We start from the raw sequence: 14,814 nt of genomic DNA, 5'->3' as shown, positions 1-14,814 counted from the left end.
GATTTCTAATTTAAAGAAGAGTGCTGCACACATTAAGCGTATGATCTACAAAGGGAAAGAAAAGGGGTAGCTTGGGTTCTATTATGAATGGCATGTCTGTTAGACCCTGCGACAAAGCCTTTGTGAGCGGGGGCCCTGGGGATACTTCCCCACCAAGAAATCTTCAATGTGGGGTCACAGTCTCACTCTCCTGCAATAGCGCCGTGTCCCCAGGGTTTGGCTGTCCTGGAGCTGCTGCTGAGGCCTGGTTCCTAGGCATGTAGCTGGGAGGTGTGAAACCTCAGCACAGGGTGATGATAGCCAGCCACTCACAGGTCTCAGGTCTGCATTTCCAAGCTTTGCAGAGTAAAGTTTGAGGCCTTCTGCTGGAAGAGCCTTCCCAAGCTGGTTAAGAGCTTTACATAAGAGTCAAGTGCTAATGGGAGGGGATTTCCCTGGTGGTCTGGCGGCTAAGAGTCTGAGCTCCCAAGGCAGGGATCTCAGGTTCAATCCCTAGGTCAAGGAACTAGATCCCAGATGCCGCAACTAAGAGTTCACATGCTGCAACTAAAGATCCCACTTGCCACAACTAAGACCTAGTACAGCCAAATAAATAAAGAAAATAGAAAATATAAATTTAAAAAGGAATGCTAGTGGTTGACTCTACATGGAGTGGTGCAACTCTTTCCTTCAAGGCATGACTCTTCTTTCTATACATGTGCCTCCACTTTTCTGTCTTGGATTTAAATCAAGCCGCCTAAACCTGGGACTGGAAGTCTCCAATGCACACAGATGGGCATCCATACCTGGGACTCGCACATGGAGTCGGGGTTAAAGCCGGGAACGAGCCGAGGAGACTCCTTCACCCAGGCCTTTCCGCCGATCTTTGCCTTTCCTGACAAGTTCAGGGGGATATGGTCCTCTGGGATTATGTTGATGAGCAATGTGGACACAACCTGGAAAGAAAAAGAAGACAAAGCTGATGGAAGGAAGAAAAGCTGAGATGTTTCCTTTTAGGTCCACTTGTCTTTCTTAATCCTGAAAGGCAGACAACTTCATTCTGATGAGCTATAGGTAAAGCAGAAAAAAAAAAGAAAACCAACCAACCAACACCACCACCAACAACAAAGGGACAGTTTCTTGTCTGTGGGACAAGCTGATCTCAGATTTTACTTTTTTGCTTATGTGATTTATGTATAATGTACAGCATGTGAGAGTTGGACCATAAAGAAGGCTGAGCACTGAAGAACTGATGCTTTCAAACTGTGGTGCTGGAGAAGACTCTTGAGAGTCCCTTGGACAGCAAGGGGATCAAACCAGTCAGTCCTAAAGGAAATCAACCCTGAATTCATTGGAAGGACTGATGCTGAAGCTCCAAAACTTTGGCCACCTGATACAAAGAGCCAACTCATTGGAAACGACCCTGATACACGGAAAGTTTGAGGTCAGGAAAAGAGGGTGACAGAGAATGAGATGGTTGGATAGCATCACTGACTCAATGGACATGAGTCTGAGCAAACTCTGGGAGATAGGGAAGGACAGGGAAGCCTGGTGTGCTGCAGTCCAGGGGTCACAAAGAGTCGGACATGACTGAGCAAATGAACAACAACAGGATTAGAAACAAACACACAGTACTAAGAACCTCACTTCTTAGAGTGCATAACCCCCTGACCTGAAAGTTAAGTTCCTGAATAGATCGAGGGAAGAAAAAGAAAATAAATTGCTGTGGGCTCACAGCAGAGAAAGATTTAAATTTGTATGTGGTTTTTAAAAAAAAAAAGAAAGAAAGGAAGACAGCAGGATTGAAGGATGCAAAGGCAGCCCTGACATGTCAGCCCCAGGACCGGGGCAAAGGTCCAGGAACACTCATCGGAAGCATCCTTCTCCCATTTTCAGACCACATCAAAGCACATGACAACTGTCTCATACAATCAGTAACATCCTCCTGCAGAATAGCATTGACTTTCTGGCACCAAGGAGGAAAGGATGTGAAGACTAAGAACTCAGAGCTTTCCCTCGAAAGAGCTTCACAGAGGAGGCCCAAGCATCTGACTGAGAAGTGAGCTGCAATGAAGCTTTGAGACTCTGGGGGTGTCCCAGTGTCCACTCCATCATACTGGTCATGAGTTGCGGGGCAAATGGGTATGCTCTCTCAGCCTTAGCATTGTGCATGTGTAGAATACAGTTACGATCCGTTCATTCATTCAGCAATTATATGTCGAGTGCTTACTATGAACCAGGTGCTGGGGGGAGTGGTGAATAAAACAGTCGCCGCCCTCAGCGGAGGCTCCAGTCCCAGGCAGATCCACACTTTGGAGGAAAATAAAGTGGGGAAGGAACAGCTAGGGTAGAGCAGGGGGAGAGAGAATACCTGGGATTTTGAATAGGATAGGCAGGGCCTTACCACAACGGAGAAGGGAGCACAGAGAAGGTCAGATCATTCATTTCTGGCAGGAGGCTTTTCATTCAAGTGTGAAGGAAAGGTATTTGGAAGATTTTGATCATAGGAGTGACGTGCTCAGATTCCACTTTTAGCAGGATCCCGTTCCACATACTGACCTGGCCAAAAAGTTCCTTCGGGTTTCCCATAACCTGTTACAGAGAAACCCGAACGAACTTTTTGGTCAATCCAACACATTCCTGGCCTGGACTTTGAGGCTAAATCAATGATGCAGAGAATAAGCCCCCAGGTGACACTGTCAAGAAGACTTGGCACTTTAGAAGCAGTCCTTAAGGCAACATGAGTGGGGAGCACACAGGACAGAGTCTCTGTGTGGGGCCCAGCACAGGGCACGGTGGTGAGGTGACAGCTTGGCCACCTGATGGGCTTCCACACAATTCACTGTTACAGAGCTGATCCCTGAAATCGATTTGACTGGAATTAATTATGGCTACTTGAAAGGCTGGGGAGTCCTTCTGCTTAAATCAGTATGGCCATCCACTCAATCTGTTGTTGCTGAGTTGCTAAGTCGTGTACCACTCTTTTACAACCCCTACAACTGGACTGTAGCCTGCCAGTGTATCTCTGTCCATGGGATTTCCTAGTCAAGAATACTGGAGTGGGTTGTTCTTTCCTTCTCCAAGGGATCTTCCTGACCTAGGGATCTAACCCGCTTCTCCTGTGTCTCCTGCACTGGCAGGCGGACTTTTTACCACCAAGCCACCTGGGAAGCTCTCATTCACTCTATGTGTGTACATGCTCAAAAAGTCATGTTCGACTCTTTGCAACCTGCCAGGCTCCTCTATCTATGGAAATTTTCCAGGCAAGAATACTGGAGCAGGCTGCCATTTCCTCCTCCAGGGAATCTTCCCAACCCAGGGATCAAACCCATATCTCTTGTGTCTCCTGCATGGGCAGGTAGATTTTTTACCACTGCACCACCTATGCAGCTATTAACAGGAGGTCAAGGGAGGCAGCTTCACAAGCAGCTCACATGGGAGCAGCTCTACCTGGGATGACCATGGGTCAATTCTGGCCAAGAGTATGCATTCCCAAGGAAGCAATAGGCTTGAGGCAGGCAGACCAGTTGGACAGGTCCTGGGGCAGCGAGGGGGTAGGTAGGCGGGGCGGGGTTGGAGGGCATTGGGAGCCATCCGCTGGCATCAACAGCTCTTTGTATGCCTGTACCAGGCCCATAAAGGATGTGTATGTACACAATGGGGTCAGGGCAGTTACGAGAGCAGCTGTCTTTTCATGCATGAGCACTAGGAGCTGGGGAACAGCTGGCAACAACACTGTTACAGAAAGCAGACAATCCTCCTTGTATCTCCAAGGAAAATGACCAGGAAGGTCTTGGCCCTCAGTCTTCACAAGGCCGGCACTGGCAGGACAGAGGGTAAGGAGGAAAGATAGCAGAATGCCTTCCTTGGGATGCTGACTATGAGCTGCACTTAAACCACAGTGCCACATGCAGACATACTGACCAATGGAACAGAAATAAGAGTCTAAAAGTAAACCCATACCTCAGTGGCTTATTGATTAACAAGAACATTCAATGGGGCAAGAATAGTTTTATTAACAAATGATGCTGAGATAACTGCATAACTACCAGCAAAAGAATAAAGGTGGACCCCTATCTCATAATACACAGAAAAATTAACTGAAAATGTATCAAAGACATAAATGTCAGGGAGAAAACCATAAAACTCTTTAGTTGGAAACACAGCTGTAAATCTGCGTGACCTTGGAATTGGCAAAAGTTTCTAAGATATAACACCAAAAGTACAAGGAACAAAAAAAAAAGTTGATAAATAGGATTTCATCAAAATTTTTAAAAATTATGTGTCAAAGGACACTGTCAAGAGAGAAAAAAAGAACCCATACAATGGGAGAAAATACCTGTGTTATCATATATGTGATACAGATCTGGTAGCCAGAATATATAAAGAAATGTTAGAATTTAACAATAAAAAGACAAACAACACAATTAAAAAGTGGGCAAAGGGCATATATAGACATATCTCCAAAGAAGATATTACAAATAGCCAGTAAGCACATGAAAAGCTGCTCAATATTATTAATCATTCAATTCAGTTCAGTCGCTTAGTCGTGTCCGACTCTTTGCAACCCCATGAATTGCAGCATACCAGGCCTGCCTGTCCATCACCAACTCCTGGAGTTTACTCAAACTCATGTCCATCGAGTCAGTGATGCCACCCAGCCATCTCATCCTCTGTCATCCCCTTCTCCTCCAGCCCCCAATCCCTCCCAGCATCAGGGTCTTTTCCAATGAGTCAACTCTTCCCATGAGGTGGCCAAAGTACTGGAGTTTCAGCTTCAGCATCAGTCCTTCCAATGAACACCCAGGACTGATCTCCTTTAGGATGGACTGGCTGGATCTCCTTGAAGTCCAAGGGACTCTCAAGCGTCTTCTCTAACACCACAGTTCAAAAGCATCAATTCTTTGGCGCTCAGCCTTCTTCACAGTCCAACCCACATCCATACACGACCACTGGAAAAACCATAGCCTCGACTAGATGGACCTCTGATGGCAAAGTAGTGTCTCTGCTTTTTAATATGCTGTCTAGGTTGGTCATAACTTTCCTTCCAAGGAGTAAGCGTCTTTTAATTCCATGGCTGCAATCACCATCTGCAGTGATTTTGGAGCCCCCCAAAATAAAGTCTGACACTGTTTCCCCATCTATTTTCCATGAAGTGATGGGACCAGATGCCATGATCTTAGTTTTCTGAATGTTGAGCTTTAAGCTAACTTTTTCACTTTCCTCTTTCACTTTTCATCAAGAGGCTTTTTAGTTCCTCTTCCCTTTCTGCCATAAGGGTGATTAAATTGCCAACATCTGCTGGATCATCGAAAAAGCAAGAGAGTTCCAGAAAAACATCTATTTCTGCTTTATTGACTATGCCAAAGCCTTTGATTGTGTGGATCACAATAAACTGTGGAAAATTCTGAAAGAGATGGGAATACCAGACCACCTGAACTGCCTCTTGAGAAACCTATATGCAGGTCAGGAAGCAACAGTTAGAACTGGACATGGAACAACAGCCTGGTTCCAAATAGGAAAAGGAGTATGTCAAGGCTGTATATTGTCACCCTGCTTATTTAACTTATATTAATCATTAGGGAAAGGCAAATGAAAACCATAATGAAAGACTACTTCACTAGATGGTTATTTTATTTTATTATTATTATTATTTTTTGGCTGTGCCACTTGCTTATAAGATCTTAGATCCCTGATCAGGGTTCAAACTCAAGCCCTGGGAGTCAAAGTGCCAAGTCCTAACCATTGCACTGCCAGAGAACTCCCCTAAGATGGTTCTTTTAAAAATAAAAGAAAAATAAATGTTGGTGAATATGGAGAAATTGGAACCCTCCTGTACTGTTGGTGGGGACGTAAAATTGTAAGCTGCCTTGGAAAACAGTTTGGTAGTTCCTCAAAAAAGTTAATTCCCATATGACCCAGTGACTTCTCTCTTAGCTATATATTCAAGAGAATTGAAAGTACGTGTTCATATAAATGAGTGCATCAGTTTCATGCACCAGTTATGCATGAATACTCACTACAGCCTTATTTGTAACAGCCAAAAAGTGGAAACAAGCCAAATTATCCATTTATCAACTGACAAGTGAATAACAGGTGGAATATCCATACAATGGAATATTATTCAGCCATGAAAAGAAATGAGGTACTGTTTATGCTACAACATGGATGAATCTTGAAACCATTATGTTAACTAAAAGAAACAAGCCATAAAAGGAAACCTATTGTATGATACCATTTATATGAAATGTCTCAAACAGGCAAATCAATAGAGACAGAAAGTGATTGCCAGGGGATGGGGGAGGGAGGAATTAGGGCTGAATGCTAATAGGAACAGAGTTTCTTTGGGGGATTATGGAAATGTTCTGGAATTAGACAGTAGAAATGGTTGCACCACAGAGAATACACTAAAAATAAGCACTGAATTATACACTTACTAAAAATGGTAAAGTTTATGGTATGAATTATATCTCAATTAAAAAAAAAACAAACAAGGGTGGCAGATAAGATTCTGGGTCTCTTCCTGTACTAATATTGTAGAAGTGTATAATTTACTTTCTGGTCATAAACTATGCTAGGAATAAAAGACCATCCACAATATTCTCAAGGAAATAAGATCCCACAAGTTGCATGGTATGGCCAAACAGGAAAATAACTGGACACTCATTAAATATTTGCCATTAGAGGGACAGTTAAATCAACTATCAGTTCAGTTCAGTCGCTTAGTCGTGTCCGACTCTTTGCAGCCCCATGAATTGCAGCACGCCAGACCTCCCTGTCCATCACCAACTCCCGGAGTTCACTCAAACTCATGACCATCTTGTCAGTGATGCCATCCAGCCATCTCATTCTCTGTCGTCCCCTTCTCCTCCCGCCCCCAATCCCTCCCAGCATCAGAGTCTTTTCCAATGAGTCAACTATAGAATATCCATATTACCGCGTACAACACAGAATGGGTTAAGAAGAATGAAGTCAATCTACATGTACAGACAGAGAATGACCCCACAATAAACCATTATCATAGCATGCCTACTCAGTCGTGTCTGACTCTTTGCAACCCCAAGGACTGTAGCCTGCCAGGCTCCTCTGTCCATGGAATTTTCCAGGCAACAATACTGGAGTGGGTTGCCATTTCTTACTCCAGGGGATCTTCCCCATCCAGGGACTGAACCCACGTCTCCTGCACTGGCAGGCAGATTCTTTGATCACTGTGACATCTGAGAAGCCCACAGATCATTAAGTGAAGCAAGTATGTCACAAAGCAATTACAAGAAACATTCTATCACCCTAGCACATGAAAAGAGTTAAATAAACTTCTTGCCATATCTGAAGTATGTTAGGGTGGTTCAAATTGCCTGAAATAATGGGATTTCTTGAAATAATGGAAATAATGGCATTCCCTTTGGAGGACCTGACAGCTCATTTAAAGTAAGCCATCTTACAGATCAGTTAAAACCGAGGTCCACATACCTACGGATAAGGAAAATGCATGTCTCGGGCAACAGAATAACATGGATAAAGAAGCAGTCTTAAATACAAACTCTAAACTGACTGTCAAATTTAGTCATGGTTCATGGTTCCCCTGAGTAGGTACATGATTTCATTTTTACTTCTTCTCTGTGAGAGTATGCACTTAGATGAACAATGGAATTGGAGAGAGAAGAAATTTTTCCTTTTTCCTTTGATATTACTATCTCTTTAAATAAAAACTTACATTACACTTCTATAGTTAATATAATAAATGAAATCAGCAAGGTTGTGGAATACAAGGACAATATACAAAATTAGTTGTATTTCTATACACTAACCATAAACAAATAGGAAATTCAATAAATAAAATCATCTATAATAGCAATACCTAGGAATTAATCTAAGGAAAGATGAACAAGACTTCTATGTCACTGAAAGAATGGAATATTCAGTACTGGAAACATGTCCGTTCTCTCTAAAGTGATCTGTAGATGCAATGTAATTTTAATAAAACTCTTGGTAGCTATTTTTTGGCAGAAATGAACAAGATGGCTTTGAAATTTATATGGAAATTCATGGGGCCAAGAATATTCAAGACAGTCTTAAAAAACAATGCTGGAGACTATACTATCAAAAATAAAAACTTATTATAAAGCTACAATAATTCAGAGTGTAGTACTGGTGCAATGGAATCAAACAACCAAAGGAACTGAAATGAATCCAGTAGACCTACATGTATGCAATGAGTTGATTTAGGACACAAGAGATACTAAAGAGCAGAGGAAAAGCAAACATCTTTTCATCAGTTACGACACATCAACGGGATAGTCCTCCAGGGAAACAATGAATCCTGACCCCTACCTCACACCAACACACCCACAAAAACCACCTCCGGGCAGAAGTAGAGCTAAATGCGAATGGCGGAACAATAAAACTGCTCAACAGCGACACAGAGACATATCTTAGTGACCTTGGGGCAGGCAAATAATTTTTATACAGGACTAGCCACAAAAGGCAAACCCTGGTGAATTATATTACATAAAATAAAGAATTTCTGATCATTAGAAAACAGCATTAAGTGAAAGGCCAAAAAGGCTGGCCATCAAGTAGAAGGTATTTGTAATACCTATAATCTGGTAATGGACCCACACAAGGATATACTTCTAAAACTCTAAGAGAATGGCACAGGATTGAAAAAAGGCAAAAGACTTGAATAGGAACTTCACAAAAAGTGAGATCCCAATGGCCATAAGGATATAAAGAAGTGCTCAAACTCATTTGTTACTGTGCGTGCTAAGTCTCTTCAGTTGGGTCTGACGCTGTGTGACCCTATGGACTGTAGCCCACCAGGCTCCTCTGTTGATGGGGTTCTCCAGGTAAGAACACTAGAATGGGTTGCCACGTCCTCCTCCAGGGGATCTTCCCAACCCAAGGATCGATCTCTTGCATTGGCAGGCAAGTACTGCTGAGAATAAGGAGCAACCATAACTCTCCTGCCCTGCTGATGGAGGTGTAAACTGATGGAGGTGTAAACTGCTACAGTCACTTTGAAAAACTGTTTACTAAACTATCTATGACAGTTGAAGGTAGATCTTATGACTCAGCAATTTGACTCCCTGGTATTTACCCATGAAAACGCATATATATGTTCAATAAGAGACATATACAAAAATGTTCATAGCAGCCCTATTTGTAACAGCCAAATGAAAATGACTGAAGACAACTCAAACATCCATTAATGGTAAAGTGAACAAGTATATAATGGTATAGTCACATAATATAAGAAAACCACTCAAGAGGCTGTATGAAATGCCCTGGAAAAACAGCCTAAGACTTAATTTTTTAGGGTAGTACAAACAAATTTCCCAAGCTAAGTTCCTTATCTCCTGATTCAAAACATGGCTTTTCTCTGTAGAATTAGACTGGGTCACTAACAAATTCTTATGCAGTTCAGTAACTGTTCCCTTCTTTCATCTACTTGTACAGAAATAACAGCCTGTACCAACCTTTCAAGAAACCTGGAAAAATCTCAAATCTGAGCCTATTTTCTAATTTTACTTGGTTATACAGTAAGCAGAGCCCAGAAATGTTAAATTATTCCTAACACAAACCAAATTATTCTATCATTTTGATCTTTTTTGTATCAAATTTTTGTTCATCTACATTTTTAACATGGTTCTATTATTATGCATAGAACTGTGTAGTCTATTTCTTCTTTCAACATTACGTTGAAAATTTTCCAGACTGTTACACAATGCTTTAAAGCCACTATTTTAAACTACACAAAGCTTCCCTGGTGGCTCAGACAGTAAAGAATCCGCCTGCATGTGGGAGACCTGTGTTCGATCCCTGCATTGGGAAGATACCCTGGAAGAGGGCATGGCAACCCACGCCAGTATTCTTGCCTGAAGAATCCCCACGGACAGAGGAACCTGGCGAGCTACAGTCCATGGGGTGGCAAAGAGTCGGACACGACCGAGTGACTAAGCACAGCACAGAACAATATCTTAATAAATAGATGTCCCACGATTTACACAGCCCCAGTGCTGAATATCTAGATTTTGCTAATATTCCACCACTATAAACCATGATGTCATGCACTGCTTTTTTCAAGTAGCTTTTATCAATAGTACATTTCAGATGTTTTCCTTTGGCTGGATTCTCAGACTGAGGTGGATGAACATATCTGTAGCTCTAGTTATGTAGTCTTTGTCCACTATTTGGTTCTATTTTGAATACACTGCTTACATTTAAACAAAATTCTAATAAATTCTGGATGGTTCAGTTCAGTTCAGTTGCTCAGTCATGTCCAACTCTTTGCGACCCCATGAACCGCAGCATGCCAGGCCTCCCTGTCCATCACCAACTCCCAGAGTTCACTCAAACCCATGTCCATTGAGTCTGTGATGCCATCCAACCATCTCATCCTCTCGTCCCCTTCTCCTCCCATCCTCAATCTTGCCCAGCATTAGGGTCTTTTCAAATGACTCAGCTCTTTGTATCAGGTGGCCAAAGTACTGCAGTTTCAGCTTCAACATCAGTCCTACCAATGAACACCCGGGACTGATCTCCTCTAGAATGGACTGGTTGGATCTCTTTGTAGTCCAAGGGACTCTCAAGAGTCTTCTCCAACACCACAGTTCAAAAGCATCAATTCTTTGGCGCTCAGTTTTCTTTAAAGTCCAACTCTCACATCCATGCATGACTACTGGAAAACCATAGCCTTGACTAGACGGACCTTTGTTGGCAAAGTAATGTCTCTGTTCTTCAATATGCTATCTAGGTTGGTCATAACTTTCCTTCCAAGGAGTAGGCGTCTTTTAATTTCATGGCTGCAATCACCATCTGCAGTGATTTTGGAGCCCAGAAAAATAAAGTCAGCCACTGTTTCCACTGTTTCCCCATCTATTTCCCATGAAGTGATGGGACTGGATGCCAAGATCTTAGTTTACTTAACAATTAAAATCCCTTTATTTCTAAGATAACTTGAGATGGCTTACAAAATAAACATACATAAAAAAGAAACAGTAAAAAATTATAAACAGGAATAATAAGTGGACAAGTAAATGTTATTGTTTAGTCACTAAGCTGTGTACAACTTTTTTGCAACCTCATGGACTGTAGCCGGCCAGGTTCCTCTGTCCATGGGATTCTCCAGGCAAGAATACTGGAGTGGGTTGCCATGCCCTCCTCCAGGGGATCTTTCCAACCCAGGGATCAAACCCACATCTCCTGCATTGGCGGGTGGATTTCTTGGCCACTGAGCCACCAGGGAAGCCTGGACAAATACATATATCCAACTAAATTAGGGGCTAGCCAACTACAGCCTATAGACCAAATGTGGCCCACCATGTGTCTTTGTAAAATAGAAGCTGAAATGAATCACAGGCAAGGCTCATTCCAAAGCCTTGTCTGTGCCTGCTTTTACATTATCATAGCAGAGCTGAGTAGCTGTGATTTACAGATCATATGCCCAACAAACCCTAAAATATTTTCTATTTGGCTTTTATAAAAAAAGCTTACCAATTCCTGAACTAGACTATCCATAATTATAGATTTTAATCTTAAACTGCAAAAATTCCCCTACTATTCTGTTAAATCAGCTTCTGTTTCTGGTCAGGATAGAGCCATGGTGACCTGATTTCACATCCACCAGAAATAACAAAAACAAAAGCAGACATGAATATGAAACAGTGGTTTCAATACAATGCACATTAGCAAATGAAGGACGTGGAACAGCAATGACACAGTAGACTTGAACCTTATTTTGCTGTTGTTCAGTCAGCCAGTCTCGTCCAACTCTTTGTGACCCCATGGCCTGCAGCATCCCAGGCTTCACTGTCCATCATTGACTCTGGGAGCTTGCTCAAACTCAGGTCCATTGAGTCAGTAATGCCATCCAACCATCTTTATCCTCTGTTGTCCCCTTCTCCTGCCTTCAGTTTTTCCCAGCATCAGGGTCTTTTCCAATCAGTCAGCTCTTCGCATCAGGTGGCCAAAGCACTGGAGCTTCAGCTTCAGCATCAGTCCTTCTAATTAATATTCAGGGTTGATTTCCTTAAGGATTGACTGGTTTGATCTCATTGCAGTCCAAGGGACTCTCAAGAGTTCTCCAATACCACAGTTCAAAAGCATCAATTCTTTGGCTCTCAGATTTCTTTATGGTCCAACTCTCACATCCATACATGACTACTGGAAAAACCATAGCTTTGACTAGACAGACCTTTGCTGGCAAAGTAATGTCTCTGTTTTTTTAATATGCTCTCTAGGTTGGTCACAGCTTTTCTTTCAAACAGCAACCATCTTTTAATTTTATGGCTGCAGTCACAACCTGTAGTGATTTTGAGCCCAAAAATATAAAGTCTCTCACTGTTTCCAATGTCTCCTCATTAGCTGCCATGAATTGATGGGATCTGATGCCATGATCTTCATTTTCTGAATGTTGAGTTTTAAGCCAGCTTTTTCACTCTCCTCTTTCATCTTCACCAAGAGGCTCTTTAGTTCCTCTTCACTTTCTGACATAAGTGTGGTGTCATCTGCATATCTGAGGTTATTGATATTTCTCCCAGCAATCTTGATTTCATCTTGTGCTTCATCCAGCCTGGTATTTTGCATGATGTACTCTGCATGTAAGTTAAGCAAGCAGGGTGACTATATACAGCCTTGACATACTCCTTTCCCAATTTGGAACCAGTCCATTGTTCCATGTCCAGTTCTAACTGTTGCTTCTTGACCTTCATACAGGTTCTCATGAGGCAGGTAAGGTGGTCTGGTATTCCCATGTCTTTTAAGAATTTTCACAGTTTTTTTGTGATTCACACAAAGGCTTTGGCACAGTGAATAAAGCAGAAGTAGATGTTTTTCTGGAACTCCCTTGTTTTTTCTATGATTCAATGGATGTTGGCAATTTGATCTCTGGTTCCTTTGCCTTTTCTAAATCTAGCTTGAACATCTGGAAGTTCACAGTTCACATACTACTGAAGCCAGGCTTTGGGAATTTTGAGCATTACTTTGCTAGCGTGTAAAATGAATGCAATTGTGCAGTAGTTTGAGCACTCTTTGGCATTGCCTTTCTTTGGGACTGGAATGAAAACTGACCTTTTCCAGTCTGTGGCCACTGCTGAGTTTTCTGTATTTGCTGGCATATTGAGTGTGGCACTTTCAGTGTCATCTTTTAGGATCTGAAATAGCTCAGCTGGAAGGCCATCACCTCCACTACCTTTGTTCATAGTGATGCTTCCTAAGGTCACTTGACTTCACACTCCAGTATGTCTGGCTCTAGGTGAATGATCACACCATCATGGTTGTCTGGATCAATAAGATCTTTTTTGTAGTTCTGTGTATTCTTGCCACCTCTTCTTAACATCTTCTGCTTTTGTTAGGACCATACCATTTCTGTCCTTAATTGTGCCCATCTTTGCAGGAAATCCCTTGGTATCTCTAATTTTCTTGAAGAGATCTCTAGTCTCTCCCATTCTATTGTTTTCTTCTATTTCTTTGTATTGTTCACTTAGGATGGCTTTCTTATCTCTCCTTGCTATTCTTTGGAACTCTGCATTCAGATGGGTATATCTTTCCTTTTCTCCTTTACCTTTTGCTTCTCTTCTTTTCTCAGCTATTAGTAAGGCGTCTTGGAGAAGGAAATGGCAATCCACTCCAGTACTCTTGCCTAGAAAATTCCATGGATGGAGGAGCCTGGTGGGCTACAGTCCATGGGGTCACGAAGAGTCGGACATGACTGAGCGACTGAACAACTTCTCTTCTTTTCTCAGCTATTAGTAAGGTGTCCTCAGACAGGCATTTTGCCTTTTTGCATTTCTTTTTCTTGGGTATGGTTTTGATCACCACCTCCTGTACAAAGTCATGAACTTCCACTGTTTTTCAGACTTGAACCTAATTGACATTTATAGAGCATCCATCACAACACAGCAGAATACTTGTGATTTTTAAGGACACACAGATCATTTCCCAATAGAGACTATCTTTGAAGTCACAAAACAAATCTCAGTAATTTGAAAAGGATTCAAATTATTCAAGGTATGTTTTCTGGCCACTGTGGAATTAAAATTGCAATCAATAGGATACATATCTGGAAAATTCTTAAATATTTGGAAACTAAATCAAAGACTTCTAAATATCTCAGGGGTCAAAAACAGAAATAAAAAAGGCATTTAGCAAGTCTTTTGAAGTGAATGAAAATGAAAATACAATATATTCAGCAGAAATTTTATATATAAAATGCCAATATTAAAACAGGAAAAAAGTCTCAAATTACTGACTTCAGTTCCAACCTTAAGTAACTAGAAAAAGAAGGGCAAATCAAACCCAAAGTAAGCAGAAGAAAGGAAATAAAAAAGATGAAAGTGAAATAAATGGAACAGAAACAAAAATAGAGAAAGTCAATAAAAGCTGGTTCTTTGAGAACAAAACTCAGAGCAAACTCATCAGGAAAAAGAGAGAAGACATAAATTATCACTATCAGGAATGAGAGAGGGGACCATCTTTAGGTTCCACAGACAGTAAAGGAACATAAAACAGTACAATGAATAATTTCATGCCTATAAATCCAACAATTTAGATGAAAAGGACAAATTCCTAGAAAAAAACAAAGCAGTAAAGCTCATCCAAGAAGAAAGAGATGAACTAAACAACAGCCCTACATGTAATTAGAGAAATAGAAATTTTAGTTAAAAATAGCCTTCCTAAAGAGAAAACATCATGAGAATCGCTGGGCTGGAGGAAGAACAAGCTGGAACCAAGACTGCTGGGAGAAATAGCAATAACCTCAGACATGCAGATGACACCACTCTTATGGCAGAAAGTGAAGAGGAACTAAAAAGCTTCTTGATGAAAGTGAAAGAGGAG

At 41.6% G+C, this 14,814-nt stretch overlaps 1 protein-coding gene across 1 annotated transcript in view; it reads right to left on the bottom strand.

Annotated features, from left to right (window-relative positions):
- POLR1A (RNA polymerase I subunit A) overlaps positions 1-14,814 on the bottom strand; it is an 84,005-nt gene that overhangs the window by 27,022 nt on the left and 42,169 nt on the right. The window contains exon 15 of the mRNA XM_040224265.1: positions 786-935. Coding sequence (XP_040080199.1) covers positions 786-935 — 150 coding nt within the window. The remainder of the gene's footprint in view (positions 1-785; positions 936-14,814) is intronic.

The sequence above is a fragment of the Oryx dammah genome, unplaced genomic scaffold, assembly GCF_014754425.2.
Source record: "Oryx dammah isolate SB20612 unplaced genomic scaffold, SCBI_Odam_1.1 HiC_scaffold_25, whole genome shotgun sequence".
NCBI lineage: Eukaryota > Metazoa > Chordata > Mammalia > Artiodactyla > Bovidae > Oryx > Oryx dammah.
The sequence above is the reverse complement of the archived record's forward strand: the minus strand, read 5'-3'. Positions and strand labels throughout refer to the sequence as shown.